This window comes from Opisthocomus hoazin, chromosome 8, assembly GCF_030867145.1.
Source record: "Opisthocomus hoazin isolate bOpiHoa1 chromosome 8, bOpiHoa1.hap1, whole genome shotgun sequence".
Taxonomy (NCBI): domain Eukaryota; kingdom Metazoa; phylum Chordata; class Aves; order Opisthocomiformes; family Opisthocomidae; genus Opisthocomus; species Opisthocomus hoazin.
Genome location: NC_134421.1, coordinates 19,877,856 through 19,898,907, shown reverse-complemented (window position 1 = coordinate 19,898,907; position 21,052 = coordinate 19,877,856). Strand labels below are relative to the sequence as shown.

Here is a 21,052-nt window from a genome sequence, read left to right as displayed (position 1 = left end):
TCTGAAACAGACAAAGCCACTAATACACTCTTCATCCCAAAATGATTCCGGTTTAGGCACATAGTGTGAAAAAATCCCTGATAACCATTAATAAACATTTTGTTTTAGGCAAGTAAAAAAGTCAGCTGCAGCCTTAAAAGTCAGGCAAAATGAAAATAAATAGGAAGTGATAATAATACAGCCATTTTCAAACAAACTACAGGGTTGTGCTGTAATATTCTCACTGGAATGCTGCAGGCTCATCTTGTTGCTGCTACTACAGCTGATTTTCTTTCTTTGATGTTAAATGAGGTAAAAACCTGCTATTGCCTCAGCCAGCAACAGCTAACTACCACCAGTGGTTTGCCTGTGAGGGCAGATGGTTGGGCATTTTTCCTCTACAGAAGAGTACACTTCCAATATAGTGATTACTACTTCAGACAACATCCGTGCTTTTAGTTCGTACTGCTTCCAGCAGCAGGCGTTTGCTTGGAACATACCTTTTGGTATGGTGAGTGTCAGACGTCCAATGTTTCGGTGTCTGGGGATCCCATGGAGCAAAGATGCACACATCCTCGCTTAGCACCTTTGTAACCAGACCACGGGTGTTCAGCTTTCAGCTTGTATGTCTTACCAGTACAGCAGAAAATAACCTTTTCCTGCCTTTTGCTTCTCCAAAATAAATTGAAAAGTAAATCTTTTTTTTCAGTAAATCTTTTTTTTCAAATTGGTGTTAGACAAAGATTCAAGAGCTAAATTTACCCCTACAGGGTTTGTATGACCTGCAAAATTACCAAAGAGAATGTATGAACAGGAATTCGTTGGCAGTTTCTCCTTGGCTGAATTTGCATTAATTTGAGGGCCTTCTTTAGATGACAGTTAGCTTTGCTGTGCTTTGTTATCCATGGAAAGATAGTTTGAAATCTCCAATTCGGAGTCTAATTAAGAAAGCTACAAATATAATTTCAAAGCAATTAACCTTCACTGACTCTTCATGTCTCTTACAGCATGAATGTAAGAGCAATATTTCTACAATGACATTTTTAAAAGGGACTTTAATTAAGGATCAGCTCTGGAACCTTTCCTGTCAGAAGTGCTCTCATTATCTTCATTGGGATTTTCCTTTTGAGTAAGGACAGCTCACGAAAATAAGACTTACTGGACCAGGCTAATGGTTATAACAGTTGTGGAACAAATCGTTGGCTTTATTATCTACCTATACATTAACTTCACGATTAATAAAAATAATTGGCTATTAATCCTTATTTATTTTTTATCTTACAAATGAGGTGACAAAGTGATCAAAACCTTCAATGAACTGTCTCCTAAATAAAGCTTAAACCCTTACTAAGCCTGAAGACAATCTATTGCTCTTATGAATATTCGAACCCTTGTGCATACTGAAATTCTAACAAGGGCAGTAGAAACAGAACAGCTGAGAAAACTGTTCCATCTGAAGGCAACAAGGGTTAAAAATCTCTTTAGAAAGCCTCTGCCTTATGCAGTTTATAGCTCAGTAATGTCTGATGAATATTTATCTACACCTGGTTTGAAAATATCTTCAGCTCTGGCCCCTGTGAACTGAAATTTGAAGGGTGACACTCTCCATAGACTGAGAAAGTCTTTCTCCTCTGAATTCCTCATTGCATGCTGCAAGCCATCAAATAGCCTTGATAGCTGTTCTGTGAACATGGATTTACCACCCACATTTGGGAAGAAGACAACATGGAGCACAAAAGTTTTGGAGGAAGAAATGCCCATAAAGCATGGGAGAGAAGGGTGATGATAGAAAGGCATAAGGCCTCCACTGAACTGCATGATTCTCACCTGACAAAAGCAACTCCTGTTATTTTTGAGGTAAATCAAAACCTCCCTGGTATTGTCCTAATTTATGTCCACATCTAACTGGGATGTTGTAACACATAGTTACAGCTACTTCAGATATTCTCAACCTTTCATTGCTGCCCATTTTTGTTTCCTGTATCAGAGCTCCCTGCTCCCTTGGTTATGGTGCTACTGCTCTTCATGGGGCCACTCTACAGGCAATTTCACAGAAATTATCAGAGTATTTGAGTTAAGCAAAAGAAAAAAACTGTGATTTTTATATTCAAAAATATATGAGGATTATTTTTAACTTTTATCGCATGTAGTTCCATCTCAAAAAAAAATTATATTGTTAGGGATAATCCAGGACATCCAGAGGACTCATTTGGGCACTCCTTTTTCACCTTTGGTGAACTCTAGCATATCTTCCGCATCCATGTCTCCATGAGTAATTTTGGAAAACACTGAAGGACATGTTCTTACTCTAGTCATGGTGAGTTCTCCCTCTCCTCTTCCCCTCCTGCCCTCAGATGCCTTTCACTGGCACAAAGATGGGCAGGGCAGAACCTCTGCAGCTCTTATACTTACATGTGTTTTAGGACTGCTTCAGCAGAGTTCTTCATGGCAGTTATTATACTGAGGGGTTGACATCTGCTTCACAGACACATCTGGTGGTTCCTTGTCAGCCACATGAGATCAAAAGCTATAACAACACAATTGCTAAGTTTACAAATGAATGCAAATGACTAAAGTGTTTGTTTAAACAAGTACTTCTTATTTCTTTTTAAGATTGTGTGATGTTTGATATTTCCTTTTTTCTCATTCATGACTCATGAAAATAGAAGTGACAAAATACAGAAAAGCTATTAACCCACTTGTCCAGAAAAGTTGTTGAAATAACTACCCGTAGTTGCAGTATGACATAGTCATGATAACAGATGGGCAAAATAACCTCATATCACAAGAAGAATAGATTAACATTATTGTTGTTACCTGGATCAATGTTGCTAGTTTCCCAGACAGGGTGATTCAATTCTCAGCTGAATCCTACAAGAACTAATAGCTAAGTCAGAATGAAAATAACTGTGCTGTTTTGATTTCATAAGTTATCTTCACAGTTCTTTAACATTCAATGTTGTCTGGTGCGTGAGATCTTGGAAAAGAAACTCAGACATTAAAGGAAAATGAATTAAAGTGCGAAAACCACTAACCATTCATTTCGGTTTTACTACTGTCTTTTAATCTGTTTCTGCTGCTACTAAAACAGCCTAATATAGAGCTCCAGCTTCAGCTGGAAACAATACTGTTCTGTCTGCTTCAGAGTTTTTTATCTAATTTCCTTAAGCATTAAGACGTATGTGATGACATTATTTCCTTTTTGTCAGTCCTTCTAATTCTTATCGTTTTGCATATTGACTACTTTCAACTAAATTTGGTACAAGTGTAGCTGTCTCAAAGATAAGCACAGTGTTATTTATTTTGTGAGATCAGCAGCTTGAAATGGAATGGTGACCCAAATTGTGCCTATACAGAAAAGGCAGCGGACCGTGAACACCAGTTGTGTATGCTGTTTGGTAGCAGCCCATTGGTAAACCAGCACGCACAAGGTGATCAGCCAATATGCATAAATCAAATTACTTTCAATAGGTACTGTAGGGCACATGTAGGACTTTGGGAATAGTAGAGATGTGGAAGACAGAAGCACAGTACTGGTAGACTGTGGACACAGAAATGACTTGCGAGCTTCTGGGGAGACATAAGATAGTAACCTCTATAAAACCAGGTTTCATTAACTATGGTGCTCTTGGAGCAACTTATCTTTTATACCTTTACTTTGGGAATTTTTTTACTATCTGCCTTTGAAGCCGAACATAAGGAACTTACAGATTGTTTGATATGGAAAATTCAGCAGAGAATTTTGATAATAAAGAGGTACCATATGGAGTCCCCAAAATCAAAATTGGACTCCTTGCCTGTTTTTCCAAATGACTGTGGAGGTGCAAAGCCGTGTATGATTTCCCCTGGTTAACAATTCATTCTGAAAAAGCAGGTTTTCATTTGGGTAGAAATACTTGAGGGGAAAACTGAGCAGTGGATCCCACATTGTGCAGAAAAGAAGGTGACATAAATGCATGCCAAGCTCCCTATTAAGATGATCTCTGTTAATGTCAGATTTGTCTAGTGTGCAGTCCTACAGGCTGGTCTCTCTATGGTATCTTTATGATTTTACCATTTTATTTAACAGTTTATTCCATTCCCTAGCTCTTCACCAACACAGAAGAGGAAAACAATCTAACCTGCTATCCAAAGTAATTTAAAAACTATGAACCTTTCTGTTCAGTCAGTTACTAAGGACCACATTTTAAAAAAATATTTAGTTACCTCAGTATATACACAGGACTACTTAATCAAAAACTCCATCTACTTGTCTTCTTATTCAAGTGACTAAATGACTTTCACAGTCTCCCCTGAAGCCCTACACACCTCAAGCATCTGTAAGAATTCTTTAGCAGTATTTAACGGGCAAGTTGAAACAGCATTTCTAAACACATATTGTTTGCATTTTTCCAGTGACTATGATGATATGCTAAAAATCTTGGTTTCCTTGAGTACGTATGTTGGGATACCAAACATAGGAGTATGTAATATTTTCTGTTTCCAACATAGTATTTGATTTTCAGTAAGAGTGGTTTACCAAGTAGATATTTCCATCTGACTCTAAATAGAAAATCATAATAAGGAAGCCTGAAATAGAAATCAAATGTGAAAGCTGCACTTACAAATGTTATGCTTTTGCAAATTTTTGTGCAAGTATTCTGTAGTGAATTATCTAAATTATCTAAAAGTGATGCTTATCATAGTAAATGCTTAAATATCTTTGATCTTTCTCCAGACTTCTCCATGTAATTCTTTGTTAGGGAATGAATACTGTTACTGACATCATCTCATCTGGTGAATCGTCTCACTTAATCTGGTGTCCTTTAATCTTCCTTACACTTGCTCACACACTGTAGATTTTTAGTGTGCTATAGAAAGTAATAGAACTCAATATTTGCTTTAAACATGCTACTGTATATTCCTGAGATGCCCTTTGTTTGTATTTTTATATAGCTTCATCATACACAACAAAGATACTTTCTTCAATAATGCTACAAGAAGTAGAATTGTACACCATATCTTACAAAGAGTGAAATACGAAGAAGGGAAAAACAAAATTGGTAAGTGCTGAGGAACATGCTTTTAAACGGGGGTGAAAAAGACAAGAAGTCTGCCTGGGCTCATAGCAGACTCTTTTGCTTCCTTTTTAACCACCTCAGTTTTGAGCTGTTTACATGTCACCCACTGCTGTTGTAGAGGCTTTGCCTGGAAGACCTAACCATTTCCCCGTAATATCAGGCTGCTTTCACAGGCACATATGTCACCACGTGGGATTTATCACCTCTGTGAGGCAAGAGGCTGACTTAAGCAAGAAATGTGTGCAGAGTAAGGACCCTGGAGAAGCTGATAGACTCATCCAGAAAAACTTTTACTACTTCATAAAAATGTGTTTGGAAGGATGGCAAGATTTGTGCTGCTGTACATCTCCGCCTGTAGGGCTTCTCCCTGGGTACCTGTCCATCCCGACAGTAGATGGAAGGTTCTGTATCTGCTGTAAGTGAAAAGGGGACACCAATGATGTCCTCAGTGCGAAGGAGGCCATACCTAACTAAGGCATCACTTCCAAATAGCGGGTGGAATGGAGCTTTGGAGAGGCATGTATGTGGATCCAGGAGAGCAGGCAGTGACAGAGGAGGGCTGGAGTACAAAACAGTGGCCCTCTTGTGTCCTCTGATACAGAGCACGTACTGCTTGTGTACCACATAAAGACTGGGGCATCACAAAGGGAGAGGAAATCCCCATAAAACTGCAGCCTATTTAATTTCCCTGCAGTTTAAATTCCGTCCTTCCTCAAAGGTACAGAAACATCCCAGAACTTCACTTCTTTCTTCCTCAGCTCCTGGGATGAGGGCAGCAATAGCTTTGAGCCGTGACAGTGAGCAGAGGGGAGAGAAGAAAGGGAAGAATTCACGCGGTACATGCAGCCATTGCTTTTAGCACACACCCTTGTAGTCCCTGCCTGCCTCAAGATCCCAAGCTCCCTCACGTATCTGCTTGTGTTGTACCTACCATGAACACAACCTTGCATTGGTCACAGGGCAGAGCAAAGACTGGCTCAGCTGGACAGGTTTTGCTTTTCTGGCAGAGATTTTGGAAGAAAGCGTATTCTGCCAAGCAGATATTAATGCAATCACTGAAAGTGCTGTTCATGTTGAATTAATACTTCTCATTGCTGTGTTCTTGCTGCTATCATTCCCCTGTGCATTAGGAAAGGAATAAGGATTCTTTGTTTCTTGGTCAATGAGGTTCAAACGTCTTCAAGTTGTTAGTGCCAGTATTTAGTTTTGCATTGCCTGATAGTTGTTCAGTCCTATTTTGGCAACTTGCCACGTGAAAAGTGCCCACATTTCGGCAATCATTCATTATTTCTCTCGAGGTTCTTATTAAAGAGGGACAATGCCTGCCTCAGTGAGGTGTACGATTACTTTTTTGTGCCAAAAAGCAATCGTTATTGTTCGGGTTCAAGTGAATTTTCTGGTCTTGTACTACTGCAGCCTGTCTTGTTCCTGATCTGTCTACTAGTCCAGCAGCTTTTGTAAGACATAAACTGAACATATTTTACAATGTTGTTATCATATGGAAATTAAAAGTTTCAGTAGCTTTACTGGCCTACAGTTCAAAAATGTAAAGATCTTCCCTGAAGTTTTCAGCTCCCATGAAATACAGCCTTTCATCTAAATAGCTTCCTTAAGCCATAATTCATGGGGTCAAACTTCAATCCTGGTGTGAGGTCCCTGATGTCACTGAAGTTGATTTGGCAAATGAATCTTTAAACATTCAGCATAATAAATGATAGATTACGATTAATATTTGAACAAGTCTTTGCTTGTATTATATCTTAGTTCATCAAAATCTATAAAAGATGAATTTTTCTACATACATCTTTTACTGTCAATGGGCTTCAAACTTCATTTAGCCAGCTTATTATGAAAAATTGTTTTGCTTTTTACCTAGCAGTTTTTCTGGTGCTATTGGTAAATAATTGGATACTTTTTATTCTTAGGTCTGAATCGATTGCTCAGTAATGGCTCCTATGAAGCTGCATTTCCTCTTCATGAGGTATTTTTCTCAGTTTCTTCTTTTCTTTTTGTACAGACATTTCCCACAACATTAATTCTTAATTGTGTAATCATTTGTTCTCAATTTTATTGATGTTATTACTCTCTTTTGCATTCTGTGTCTGCCCCTGACATCCCTCCCATTTAGTAATGCTTTTTTCTTGGGAAAAAAATGCTTTTTTTCTTGCAAAAAGAGATGAGTAAGGAGGGTTGTTCTGGATCTGTTCTGTAAAAAAGTATTTAGGTTTGATAAATCAGTGTGTTTTCAGAGGGGAAAAATATTATGCTGTGATTTTCTCTTTGAGATTCTCGAATTTATAGCCTTTGACTTGAACACCATTTCTCATATATTTCTTAGGAAGAATAATCTCAAATCTTACTGAAGTCAGAGGAAATTGTTGTTTTAATGTCTTCTTTAGATTTTGGTGCACAAGTGTGCAGTTTGCATCAACTCCGTTATGCATACCACTAGTGAGAAATATTTCTTATATATTCTTTTTTGCTGCTGTTGTTCATTAATGTCCAGATTTGTATTTTAGGGAAGTTACAGAAGTAAGAATTCAATAAGAACACATGGGGCAGAAAACCACAGACACCTGCTCTACGAGTGCTGGGCTTCCTGGGGAGTGTGGTATAAATACCAACCGCTGGACCTCGTGAGGTAAGACTTTCCTGCTTTTACTATGTCACATTATAGGTGCTTTGAGCATAGGTTATCTCTCTTCTGACAAAACCATGAAAAGCTCAGTTAATTCATGTGGTTTTTAACACTGATGCTGAGGTCATGGCAGTCCATCTCATTCATGGTGCCACTACATTCAAAGAAGTGTCTGTAGAGGATCTTGTAGGAGGAGCTGAAAGTGAAGGAAGTTTTCTTCTAGAGTTTCCTGGCACCATAACTTCTAATGAAGAGTTTGCAGAATATTTCAGAGAGAAAAAAAGGAAGAGAGAAATCTGTGGAAGCCAGGTAAACTTGGCTGCATGTCTATCCACTGAAGGAGCTGTTCTTCCTCCTCAGAGCATGGCTTTGGTGAAAAACAGGCTCTCATCGACTAGACCATCTTTTTTTCCAAAAAGCAATCACAGAAGGAGACCTGCATGAAGTTTAATGATGCCTACAAATGGCATGGAGCAGAGCTCACAGTCACTGAGTGTGCTATTGTGTTCAGCAGCACTAGTGGTAGATGGGTGGAAGTCTCTCTTGTACCACCTCTCTTAAACTCAGACCAGTCACCTCACCACAATCTGAATTTGTACTCATCTTAGAAGTAGCCTGCAAAGAAGAAACACTGAGAAAGCTGAGACATGACTCCAAATTCTTACAGTCCTTTTAAATAATGTTTTCAAATAAGCCTGCATGCACTAGTAGAGGATTGCATTTTTTTTATGCATTGAAGAGAGGAATATGAAGCTACAACGGCGTATTAATAAAGTCTTAAGATGTATGGGGATCACTGAAGATGTTGATACATTTGCCATTGGAAAGGGTCATACAGAGCATGCAAGTTGGTCCGACATACTAATTTCCCCTTTCATAGGTCCTGTAACTGATAGAAGCCTTTGCTTTTATTGATTCCCAAAATTGTTTCCAGATGAAAAGATTTGTAGAGGGTGGTTCTGGAGACAAACAGTGTTATTGATCAAGGTCATACAAAACCTATCCATTTCATAAAACAGGATGTGTTCGATTTCCATGGAGAAAAAGTTCACAGAGAAATACAATAAAATATTTTTACTGAGTCATGCAATTTTTAAAATGCTTTAGAAAACAAAGTAATGTGTTTGTACCTCGTAATTTAATCCTGAAAGCTTCTTATATCTTTTTTAATATACTGGCCTGGACAGAAATATGGAGTTTTTCTCAAATTACACTATGAAAATTGCCAGTTTACTGAGAAGCCAAGAGTTATGCTACAGTTTTTTATTTTCAATTTCCCAGTGTACAGTAAGATATTAATGACACAGTAGAAACAGCTTATCTCTGTAATGTTTTTAATCATTTGTCCATGGTGGTCAAGGCTACTTTCTTCATCAACATTTATTTTTCGTGAAAGTGCTGTTGAGCCAATACCTCGGGTTTGGTTTGATTTGGTGTATGAGTATGGACTATCCACCATCTGAAAGTTTCTTTAGGTATGAGAATAAATGCTAGCAGAATGAACAGGGTTAGACACAATTGTTCTGGACCTTGGTAGCAGTCTTCCTGAGTAGCCTGGGTTTGATGTTTAAGATTTTGTAAGATGCTTTAGCTTTTTATCAGACAGTGACATCCACAGATTTTTCCACAGCTGTTTTACAAAGAAAAAAAGCAATCAAAGTAGCAGACCACTAGCTCAGGTCATGGGTGTCCTCTGGCAGTTCAGAGTAGGTGTTTGCCCAAGGAGGAGGCAGGCAGCAAGAGCTGTGAGGCTCCCTCAGCTTGTACTGTAGTGTGAGTCTCCATAGCCATCCAGCTCCTCAAGGTTCTAAGCTGCAGCCCCAGCCCAGCCTGGCCTTTGCTGCCCGGGGCACACCCGTGGCAGCAATGAATTCACTGAAGGAGGGGTGACAGAAAAGGCGAGGGAATGCCATTTTCTTCTCACTTCACAGATGCTAGATCCCTCGCATTTCCTTAGCTCCTGCCAAATCTTTCCTCTCTACTGCTGCACTCAGCATCTCACTTGTCTAGTGAGCTGGAGATTTTTCCTTGAAGAGCCAACAGCACCAGCAAGACTTGTTCATTTCACTCGGGAGTATCTCAGCATGCATACTTTCAACGGAAGCTTTTTTAGTACCAGTGCTGCAGCAGAGACAACTTTTTTATTTTTTTCCCATACCAAGAACTATGTGGGTTGTGCTTGAAGGGAGTAGTGTTGCCATCTGTACAAAAGGAGTGGATGGATGTTAATTCTTCCACAGATATCTGGCCAGAACTCACTGCTGCTAGCTGACATTAACCTTTTTTTTTTTTTTTTGAAAGGCTAGGGAGTAAATTAGATGTAGATAATATAGTTATCTCATTAATAGATATGATATTTCCACCCTAGAGTCAAGTTGCCACAGTAGTAAGCGAAATTGTTCATACTTTGGTGCTGTTTTATTTTTTCCTTAGCTGTTGAAATGCCTTACATCTCCAGTGCTGTCTGTGTGGTGCCTCCCAGATTCCATTTAATCTCATCAGATGGCTGTTATGGAGATGCAGTTACTAGACACAAAAGAGAGACAGTCATTTGAGGGGAACTGCATGATTCTGCTTTCACTCTGCTTTGAAACACATGGCAGTATGAAGGTGCAGACTTGGCACAATTGCAGAAGTACTCCTATTAATCAACAGATGTGGTATCATGATTTTGACTACACTTCTGTTGGACGTCAGCATCCATGGTTACTTTACAAGCATAATTTAAGTTCTTTAGGACTCATAGCAATTGGAACGAGGCAGGACTTTCTATATTTATAGGCTCTGGGACCACATAAATCAGTGGGAACACTTGCACTGATTCCTGGGAGCTTTGGATCACCTCCTTCACACTTCTGTGCATAGCTACTTTGCTCTAGGCTGCTCACAAATTGCTCCTGCTGCTGCTTGAAAATCTCATTTACAGGAAAAAAAAGGGGAGGGGGAGAAAGCTATATTTGTAAAATTATTGTAAAGCCACCTAAATGAAACTGAAAGCAAAAAGTAATGCCTGAGCAACTTGCATTTTACTCCATGTTTACATTAAATAAGATGACAACTTCCTTTCTATCTCCTGTCAAGCCTTCTTCCCCACCCCACTGCTCCTGACATAACAGAGAGCTTCACATGTCCAAAACACCTGCTGGAAAGCTCCAGCTCCCTCACAACTTGTTTCTGTGATGTAAAAGTTTTGTATAGGATTTCATTCTGACCTGCAAAAGAATTAATGAAGATAGATAGGTTCTTGGCTTGGGTTCAAACCTGTCTCTATTCTAGCTCCGTGACTTCCTTCTAGGCATCCTGAAACCAAATGATTATATAATTAAGGTCATTAAATACGGAGGACTCCAATATCACATTTTATGGGTCTTAAATCAGCCTTTGTAGCTTAATACTTTTCAAAAATGTGCCTTATTGATAAATTCTGAGATTGAAATCTTGGCTCAGTTAAGTCAGGGATATTTCTACCATTGGAATGGGGTGAGGGGAGGGACAGCTCACCGTTAGGGCAGGTGATATTGGAGGGCTAGTATACACACTAATGTAAAACTGAGAAATTGAGATTATTTTTTATTATTGTTATTATTTAATAGTACAGCATGTATGAGGATAGGAGAGTTGGATTATTCTATTAGGTGCTTGGGGTTTTTTTATGTCCCTGCTTTTTAGGGTAGCTGTGAAGGAAATTTTCTGTGTGCGAATCATAAAAGACAAAACATTTCTTTCTGTTCTTATTAATGATCTGAACTACTGGACGGTAATAAGTTAGCAAAGTTAAAAAAAATGCAAATGTTATCAAGGCTGGAAAATTTCAGAGTATTTCAACAAGCAAGGTGATCACAGGTGAAATTTAGATGGAAGTAATGCACAGTGATGCGTCCTAGAAAAAAAATCCCTGGAGTTCTTCGTGTACATTACTGAGTTCTGGGTAAAGTGCCAGCATACAGGTAAGAGAACTGCCATCACTGTGGAGAGCTATATGAAGTTTCTGTTCTATATATAGTGACAGAGAAGAAGCAAAGATATTGTTCCTTGTATGTTGTGCAACTTGAAGGGAGAGAGTGGCAAAGGTATCTCTAAACCATCTTCATCTCCTGAGGGTGATGAGGATCCAGGCTAACCCAATTACAGATTGGAATGTGGAACTGTTCTCAATATGGGACCTAGGAAGGTCTCCAAAGACCTTTTGACTGCCATAGTGTGTTTCTATAGCACTCAACTTAGTGGTGTCTGAGCAGAGACAGAAAAAATATGCTAACTACAGGGCCAGAAGAAATGAAATATCAGCTTGAGCCTCATGCAAATTACAGTGTTACAGCCTGTGGAATACCAACTGCGAAGCAAAGCGTGACAGTGGAACATCAAGGCTGTTTGTCCATATTAAAGCCAATAAGCGTCAACATCCAGCACTTATTTTTAAAACCAGGCTCACAAATGACCTCAGATGCCTTTTCCTTTCATTGCAGAGATTTGGGTTGCTCCCCATCAAGTCCATTCTTCTTTATGCACACACTGAACCTTGCTTGGGTCTTCATCTAGGATGAAGCTGTTTGCTTGATCTCTAGATCAAAAAAGAGTACTATGATTTGCACTGTTAAATGGAAAGGCTCAACAGGATAGGAGATGAAGTTTGTCATGAACGTTTGTCAGCTAGGTGGGTGGAACAAGGAAGCATTCATCCTTGAATGTAGGGAATTAAATGAAAAAATAAAACTTGAGTAATATTAGGCTTATTTTGCTACTTTGAACTATGTCCATAAACATGCAGTGGAAGTAAGCTCAAAACATGAGCTTTCTTTTTCAGAGGAGCAGGCACAGCTTGACATTCTTGGTGTCAGGTAAATAATTAGGCCAGAGGGTCACTAACACTCTTAAATCAGGGCTCAAAAAGCAGTATCCAGTGTCTCTTTTTACAACAAGACCTACTGCCCTTGTCAGAACTGAGCATGTTACCGTTAGCTTACCACCTCTTTAGTCTTAAATTTGAGTCTGTGTTGAATGACAGAAGAATAAAGACAATATGACAGTATTTGGCTTCTCATACAGTGCTGGTAAACTCAGATGATAATAGTCAGTGTCACTCAGCAGAGCATGAGCTCAGCCCAGACAGACATTGCTCGTGAAGGAAATTCTTGACATACATTTGAAAAAATCATGATTTTGTCCATTCCAGGCCAAGCGTTTCTTACTCTTCTCCACTGCCTCCAGCCCTAGAAACTGTTATTGGTCTTTTCCTCCTCACTGAGAAAGTTTGATCAAAGACATTTTCTGGTAGCACAGAGGAGCCAGCAGTGCTGGCTCACTGCATTCTGTGTCTCTGGACGGATCAGAAGTTTCATCATTAGCATAAAAGTGGGTTTTCATCAGCAGCTATTCTCAAATTCACTTCATATGCAAGTTTAAGTTGTCTGCAAAGTCTCTGAACTGCAAGAATTCATCTTGTCTCATTCTTTAAAAATAATCTTGCAAACAATCTCCTAAAATCTTCATTGTAATCATGATAATTGTATATTGATTTGTAGAGCATTCTAATCTGATCATCAGCCTACTGTGCACAAGACCATCAAACACAGCACAAGGCATGCAGCCTGCTGTTCAGCAGTTTTTTGTGTTCTTGATGTATTTTTTAACACGTAAATAAAGGTTTGGTTGTGTTTGGGAGGAGGAAAGTTGCTAATTAATGTGTAGCCAATAGGAGGTTTCTGACCACTTTGCTGTTAGTTTTTAAGCAATATAGCTAACAAATTAGGATTAATTCAGACTACTTTCCTCAAATCAGTGCAAGATGATACAGAAAGATATTTGTTGGAACTCACTTGCACGTTACTTTCCACCTGTGGTACGACCATGATCTAAGTTTTCTGGGAACTGAGCTAGGAAAAGACATAAACAAATGAAAATAAACTGGGTTGGAGAATAAACTTCAGTTAATTAATTTCTTAGAAATAGTTTGGGCCCAAGTAATTTTTTCTATTATACCAGTGTTAAAGATGAAACTGATTTCAATGCAATTAGTTCGAAAGTGCAGTTACACAGCCAAAAGTCAAAGAAAGCCATCAGCTTCCCAGACACTAAAAACCAGCTTTTTAAAATGAACTCACTGTTTCCTGCCTGAGCTGTCCACTCATCTCACTGTATACTGTGGTTAGTGAATATTTAAATGCATTTTTTAAGTTCATTCATGAGGCAGGTCCCTGAGTGTGGATTTAGAAGCCTAGTTGCAGATTTTTTTCTTCAGGAAATTGAGTGCTCTTTAATCTACTCTTCAGATGTGATAGAAATATTTCTTTTCTGTTAACAAGCAAGTTTAAGCAGATTTATTCTAATGATCAGGTAATTTTGCTGTGTTGTGTTTTAAAACAGACGATACTTTGGTGAGAAAATTGGGCTGTACTTTGCCTGGTTGGGCTGGTACACGGGGATGCTCTTCCCAGCTGCCTTCATTGGATTGTTTGTCTTTTTATATGGAGTCACCACTTTGAACCACTGCCAAGTCAGGTAATGTGGGCACTTTTGTAGGGGAAATCACTGCTGTGGGTTATTATGATTAATTTAAGAGATCTTCCTGTGAATTGTGAATTACTTCATTTTGAACTGTTGAATAAATACTCAGGAAAATCCTATGCTTCTTTCTCATAAGGTTCCCAGTACTGAGCTTCCCTTGTTTTGTGTATTGGGGTGGGAGGCCATATTTCTTGTCCAGCTCCAGTTGCTGATGGTGCTGGCCACTCAGAATGAAGTAGGAAAAAGTACGGCTCCTTCATCACTGCTGTTATAGGCCAGCAGAAGAGTAGGGAATTTCTGCTCTCTTCAAGGCCTTTCCCAAAGGTCCAGCACAGGGAGGCATTCTTCAGATGAAGAACTCCCTAGACCTTCTGCTGAGTGCTGCATCTCTACATTCTTTTACACTTAAGACAATGCTTGAGAGAAGTCACAAGAATAAGTCAAACAACTTTAACTGCAATCATCTTCACCCTCATCCTACCGAAGGTCACTTCTGACTCTAGGAGGAGCTGGAAATCGTTAAGAGCTACTGCTAGGCTCGCCCTGAAGAACTGCCCTCTGCAGTTATGACTGTAAACTCTGAAGTCTCAGGCAGTCAACAAATACTAATCATACACAGGCAGTTATTAACAGCTTGGCTTCACTTAGAGAACAGGTATTGTTCAATAAGTAACTGACTATTAGTGAAATGTATCAGTCCATTTTAAGACTGTTGTGCATCAAACTATTAAGTTTTATCTTTTCTATTTTTCCAGTAAAGAAGTCTGCCAAGCTACAGATATCATAATGTGTCCTATATGTGATAAATACTGTCCCTTCATGAGGTTGTCAGACAGCTGCGTTTATGCTAAGGTACGTTTTAAACTATGCAAATAGAAATGCTTTCCTGGTAAAAGTATTAATTTTGACTTTTGCATTTGTCTTTAGTGAACTTGGGAAAATAAAATCTTCGAAGGATAGATCAAGTGCAGCCAATATTAACATCCATTGTCTTTTACCAGGACTTAGTTTGGGTTGTAAAACACTTCAGTGCAATTTGCACTTAGAGATTCAGCAGTCCCAGAGGTCATGACCTAGATGCATGTGCTATGGTGTCCTTGGCATCAGCCTTTATTTTATGTTCCACCCTCTGTACGTGGCTCTATAAAATGTATGCTTTGGGTCTGAAATGATGCTCACACCTAAGTGTTAGCAGGGGTCAGTCCCAGGCCAGGATGGCAGATAATCCAGTTGATTATCGTGTGCATTTTGGATGTCAAGGGAAGGATCCTCAGGATTGTCAGGCCAGCTGTGCTCATGATGATGCTGATTTCTTTAGGTGAAAATAGAAAATAAAGCCTTGTTATCATCAATTGATCACACTATTAATATCTCCCTCAGGTAACCCACCTTTTTGACAATGGAGCTACTGTCTTTTTTGCTGTTTTCATGGCTGTGTGGGGTAAGTTTTTGTTTTGATACAAGTAATTGCACAGTCTTTTTCTTAAGCTTGTGATGCAACATAGGCCTTTGTAATTTCCAGCACACTTTTTTTCAGACAGTGAGAAAAATTTTATAGTCTTTATTCTTTTCTGTTTCTGCAAAAGGAAGACGAAAGTGGTTGAAATTAAAAAAAAAAAAACAAACAAAACATGAATGGAATATGTACTATCTATGTAGATAGTTGTATTCTTGGGGGTTTTGTAAGTGTTTTTCAGTCTGTTGGCACTTAGGCCTTTTCTCTGTTACTGGTTAGAGTTTCTCTTAGATTAGAGCAGCTCAGTTTAACGTCTGCACTAAAATGAATTAATGGATTTTTTTCCCTCCTTGCAGGAAGGCAGTAATGCTTAAATACATGTAACCTGGTTGTAATTAAAGAAAAACTCTGATGAAATAAATGGAAAACTTATCTGAATGACAAATTGTTCCAAGAGTGGTCTAACTGTTGCCATGGAGGCTGAATTTCTCCCATAGGACAGTTCTATTTCTGGCTCAACTGTTTTTCCTACTGTAGTCTTGTAGCCAGAATTGAAGGCAAGAGAAAATTATAATTTCTGGCAGCAAAAGAAGTCTTTCAGATATGCCCTGAGCATGCCCAGGCTCTTAGCTGCTACCATGCTGTTCTAAGATGAGGTCAACACCTTTAGAAAATAGCTCAATGCGGTGCCTCAAAAACGCCATCCATCTTGCAGCTCTGGGTGCTTGGACTATCCTGATTTAGCCATTGTTCTCCAGTTCTTACTCACACACCTCCAGCTGCTTTGGAAAGGTATCCAAGTAATTCTCATAATTTCCATTCTACACTGCCGATCTCTTTACTGAGCCACAAGAGATATCCAGGAGTCAATGCCAGAGCCATCAGGACAATATAGATTAGCCTACCAGTCTGTCTCCGTTCCTTCCTCCAAAACTATGTTATTGTCTTAGTTAACTAATTAAATTAGGTCTTATACCAATCCAGACTGTACATGTCATTTCGTGTAATATTTGTGGTACTAAAATATCACAAGTTACAATTAAGGAAAAAGTCCACAGATAGTACAGATCTTGTATTTCTCCGTGGTATTTCAGCTTTGTTTTAGAGCTACGCTGGAGCTAAGAATCACCAAAAATTTCTAAGTCAAGCCTTAAAAAGTTTTTAGATGTTTACTCAGATTTTCCAACCTCTTTCTCTACATGCTTACGGAAGTTGAGAATTTCCAAGACAGTTTAGAGACAAGGACTTCCATCTCAGCTAGAAAAATTGATGGGCTAAGAGATTGTTGAACGTTTATGCTGCTGTTCCTAACTGCTGGTGAGCACGTTTTGGGAGTGCAGCTTTTTGCCCCTGTGTTTTTGTTCCTCCTTAACAGTAACACTGCTTTCAGGGGACAGCTGTGCTCAGAGCATCACACCTGTGTCTTAGCACTGCCCAGAAAAAGGGCTGTGGGAAAAGCAGCGCTAGGTAAGGGGAGTCCCTCAGCCAGGTAACCATGCCTGATCCTACCTCATGGTCATTGCCTGGAGGACGGCTGAGCATGCCTGCCTGCAAAAATGTTGTGGGTCCTCTCTCTTTTCTGTCCCTAGTTGACAGGAGCTGCAGCTCACTTTGGTTAGTGTCTCTTTTCTCCCCTTCCTCCAGCATTACCGTCAGACTCCCAGACCCAGTTCCCTCTGGGGATAACTCCACAGCAGCCTGCCAGGACTGGGAAATGCACTGCCATCCGTGCACCTCCAGCACTGGAGCCCACAGACAGATAAGAAAACATATAATAAATGCTGCCCTTTGGATGATTTGGCGAGTGGAGAAGAGACTACAGGGCAGTGGGTGGGGCAAGAGCTTTCCCCACCACTTTTGTTGGCTTACGCTGTGCGTTTGAGCTTGCTGCCAAGAGGGATGTAGGGGCAGCAACAGGCAGGATGTTGCGAGTGTAGGGTAATGGCTTGGGGAATAATTTCTTAAAAAAGGCTTTGCTGAGATAACAGTGAGATTGTGGAGATATTCTCCATACAGTTAGGGCTAAAGCAGCACTAAAACAAGGAAAGCCACACTTCCCAGCGATTTTCTGGTATGGTATTTATGGGTTGGCTTACTGCCTCTCTTAAATGGATTTTCAGTTTGCAGTAGGCCTGTTGGCAGCTGCAGGCATTACCATCATCTCAATAAATTGTAGGGGAAGAGAAGAAACAATGATAGCAGTTTGATTGTGGAAATGTTTTTTCTGTCAGCATGAAAAAACTGGCAAGCACATGACAAATTGCCTGTGGAAAGTTCAGCCTTCTAGATGATCTAGTTTGACAGGCACTAGCATATAAATAATGATGGCAGTGTGAAAGCAAAAAAAGGCAGCTAGAATTGTAATTGTGTTACCTCTTTAGCCTGAGCTTAGCCACTGTCTTATTGTCTAAAGTACCTTTTTCACTGTCTTTAGATCCATTAGTGAACTCCCATCTTGAAGGAGGTCTCAGCCATGTGCTTGTGGTTTTCAAAACCAGGCATGGTCATGCTGAGCTTTCCATGAAGAAGGGGTGTATATGGTGGTTTCGTCCTTTTACTCTAAAGACATCTTTAATTGATGGACAAAGTTGCTTGCTCACTTTTTAAATAGAAATAAAATGCTTCTCCAAATGATGAGCAAACTGCTGTGGCCAGGCTAGGGAGAGGAATTGCCAAAAATATCAGTGTGGGCTGCTTGATTTGTGGAGCAGCAATGAGCCTGGCTGTAGGACTCTGAAGCACAGGGACCCGTCTTTTATAATGCTTCACTGTGGGATAAGTGGGTCCCATCAAAGCAAGGTTGGAATTGTCAAGTGCACCAGAGGATACTGGAATAGAACCACACTTCTCTTCAAAAAATGTATTGGCTCATCACCTCACTTACTGTATTTCTGCCCTGTTTAAGCTAAGTTCTATATAACAAGTAAAATTAATTGATATAATAGGAAAAAAATTATGATGCTTAATAAGGTATACCTGAAAGGCAAAAGACTTAAGACAACTTTCATTTTAAACTGATGTAGCAAAGGACAAAAGATAGTCTCCCTTTGGTACACTGAAGGAATTCGCTGGTAGTTTGTATAAGCTTTTCTGTGTTGGAGATTCTGTTGAAAGGAAAAACCCTGTCAAAAGGACTGAAGCTATAAATCTCTGTGGTTTATAGGAAACAGTAAGTCCCTATAAACACTAACACTTTTTTTTATTGCTGAACAGATTGTCATTGATGCTCACTGAGGTGTCGTCATCTCAGAAGCTGAAAAAGAATTTTTGCTTTTGAGTATCTCTGTTCTTGGTGATACTTTCCAGATGTTCAAAGCTTTCAAAAAAAGGGAAGCAATAGGTTTTTTGTGTGTTTCTGTCCTAGAGAGAAACACCTACACTTTGCCCTTTATGTATGCCTTGAGGCATGTCGAGCTTGATGAAAATGTAGGTCCCATTTCTAGGCAAAACTCCTCGCTTTTTAGTGTTTGGCCTGGATTCTTACCAAAGACAGAAACTGAGAGAAAGATGTTCATTCCAAATAAATATTGACATTTAAAGTGCAGAAGAAAGTCATTCTCAGAAAAAAATCTAGGTAAATTCGATAACCAGTTGACTCCCAGCATGTTGCTGTAAAGCCAGATGGAATTGTAACTTTTGCTTTTAGAGTTGATGTACTGGGGAAAGCTCATGCAAAGATGTCACTATCTAGATGTTTTCTGAAGCTCAGTAGCAAAGTTCTGTAACTGTCCAACAGGAGAGTCCAGCTATTTATCATTTCTGATGCTTTGCTAGAGACAAGGTGGGCTGATGGTTTCTCTCTGCGTATCTTTGGAGGGCCTAAGGGAGACAAGAATAGTTCTTTGAAATTGCTTCTTATCTACCTAGAAGCATGTTTCTTTTGATAAAGAAAGTAGCTTTAGAACACTTGCTGAAAGGCAAGGCTGGGGGGGGGAAATGGCTTGACATGAAGCATTTAACACTTTTTTTCAAGCCATAAGAAATGTCAACATAAAACTTTTTTTTCTGAATAGATCAGTTAGTCTAATAAAAGATACTACTTTCCTACAAACCTTGCCTCTAGCATAAAACATTCACATTGATCTGCTCTCTGAGGAGATTTAAGGAGGTTCCTCAGCAATATTCCTGGTATATAGAATATATTCCAGAATTCAGGATGGATATATTAAATGGTGTTCTGAAATACAACAGGGAGACGATTTCTGAGAGAAGGTCAGGATTAAGCTGTTTGCTGCGAGGGGCTATTTGCATTATGAGATAAGATTACAACTTGTTTCAAAAGCATCTGAGGAAATGATGTCAAGACAGCTGTTCTTACAAGTGGATGTTGAGTACTGAGCTGCAAGGCTGAGCTCTGAAGCAGGGCAAGCATATGATAGAGAAAGCTAGAAAAAGACCTGAGAATTCAGGCCTCTGAGAAATTCAAAATTCCAAGCAGGATTTTTGGAGAATTCTCAGCATCTGGTTTAAAGATACCAATTGGGAAATGGGAGAACGGTAAGTACAACTGTGTCCTGTTGAGCTGTCAAAGTCAGAAAAGAATGCTGAAGTGTGATGTAGGGTATTAGTGATTACTTGACTAGAAAAGAAGCAGAGAAATTTAAATATGTGATACTTTTTAGAAGATCTCAGTAATACAGTGAATCAATCAAAAATGGTTATTTATAGCATGTTTTAAAATATCTAGCAAGGGAAAAGTGCACACTGACCTGGATAGAGGGAGAGAAGTGTAGCACTGTAAAAGCTAAAACAGTGCTGTGCAGATCATCCTATTTGCTACTTAATGATTTGAAAATAGCTTTCTAAAGAAGCCTGAGGAACTGCATATACTTACTCTGATAGGTGCTAAATATACTAAATGTAATATGTATAGAGTCCTCACTCCAGGTGTGTGAAAAACAAGAAAGAAAAGAAGTACGGTTCAGCACAGACATAGCTGAGAGGTTCATGGTAGTAATCAATCACGCTTGTTTCTCCCAGGTCTCCAGAAAGTGCAGGGCTCCTTGATTAGCCTTTACAAAATAATTCAATATGAGCTGATATGAGAGAACCATCTCCACTAGAAGACAGGTCAAGGAACAAACAATGTGGTGGTTCAGCAGCAGCGCAGCCTCATTAGCACTTACTAGTTTTGCTGATCCCAACCAGTCATACTGCAATTATTGCAAAAAGTCACAGAAACTCAGGCTCGAGAGATTAAATTGACTTTCTTTATTAGATTAAATCAAAGCACCTGGCTACCTGGTGTAACATAACTCCAGCATTCAGAAAAAGGATGACATTGTATACGAAAATGCCTTCAAATCAGAGCGCTGCCTCCTTAAAAGTTCTTTGGATACTTTACTTTATCTGCTCACAGTGTTGATTTTCTAAGCATATCTTAGCTGCATTGGTTAATATATTAAAATATAATAA

The 21,052-nt window shown here is 39.3% G+C and overlaps 1 protein-coding gene across 8 annotated transcripts in view; it reads left to right on the top strand.

Annotated features, from left to right (window-relative positions):
• The window catches only part of ANO4 (anoctamin 4), a 200,359-nt gene that overhangs the window by 138,481 nt on the left and 40,826 nt on the right, over window positions 1-21,052 (top strand). For all 8 annotated transcript variants that reach the window (XM_075427641.1, XM_075427640.1, XM_075427639.1 and 5 more), the window contains 6 exons: window positions 4,915-5,021; window positions 6,965-7,020; window positions 7,559-7,680; window positions 14,041-14,175; window positions 14,937-15,033; window positions 15,562-15,622. In XM_075427641.1, the coding sequence (XP_075283756.1) occupies window positions 4,915-5,021; window positions 6,965-7,020; window positions 7,559-7,680; window positions 14,041-14,175; window positions 14,937-15,033; window positions 15,562-15,622 (578 nt within the window). The remainder of the gene's footprint in view (window positions 1-4,914; window positions 5,022-6,964; window positions 7,021-7,558; window positions 7,681-14,040; window positions 14,176-14,936; window positions 15,034-15,561; window positions 15,623-21,052) is intronic.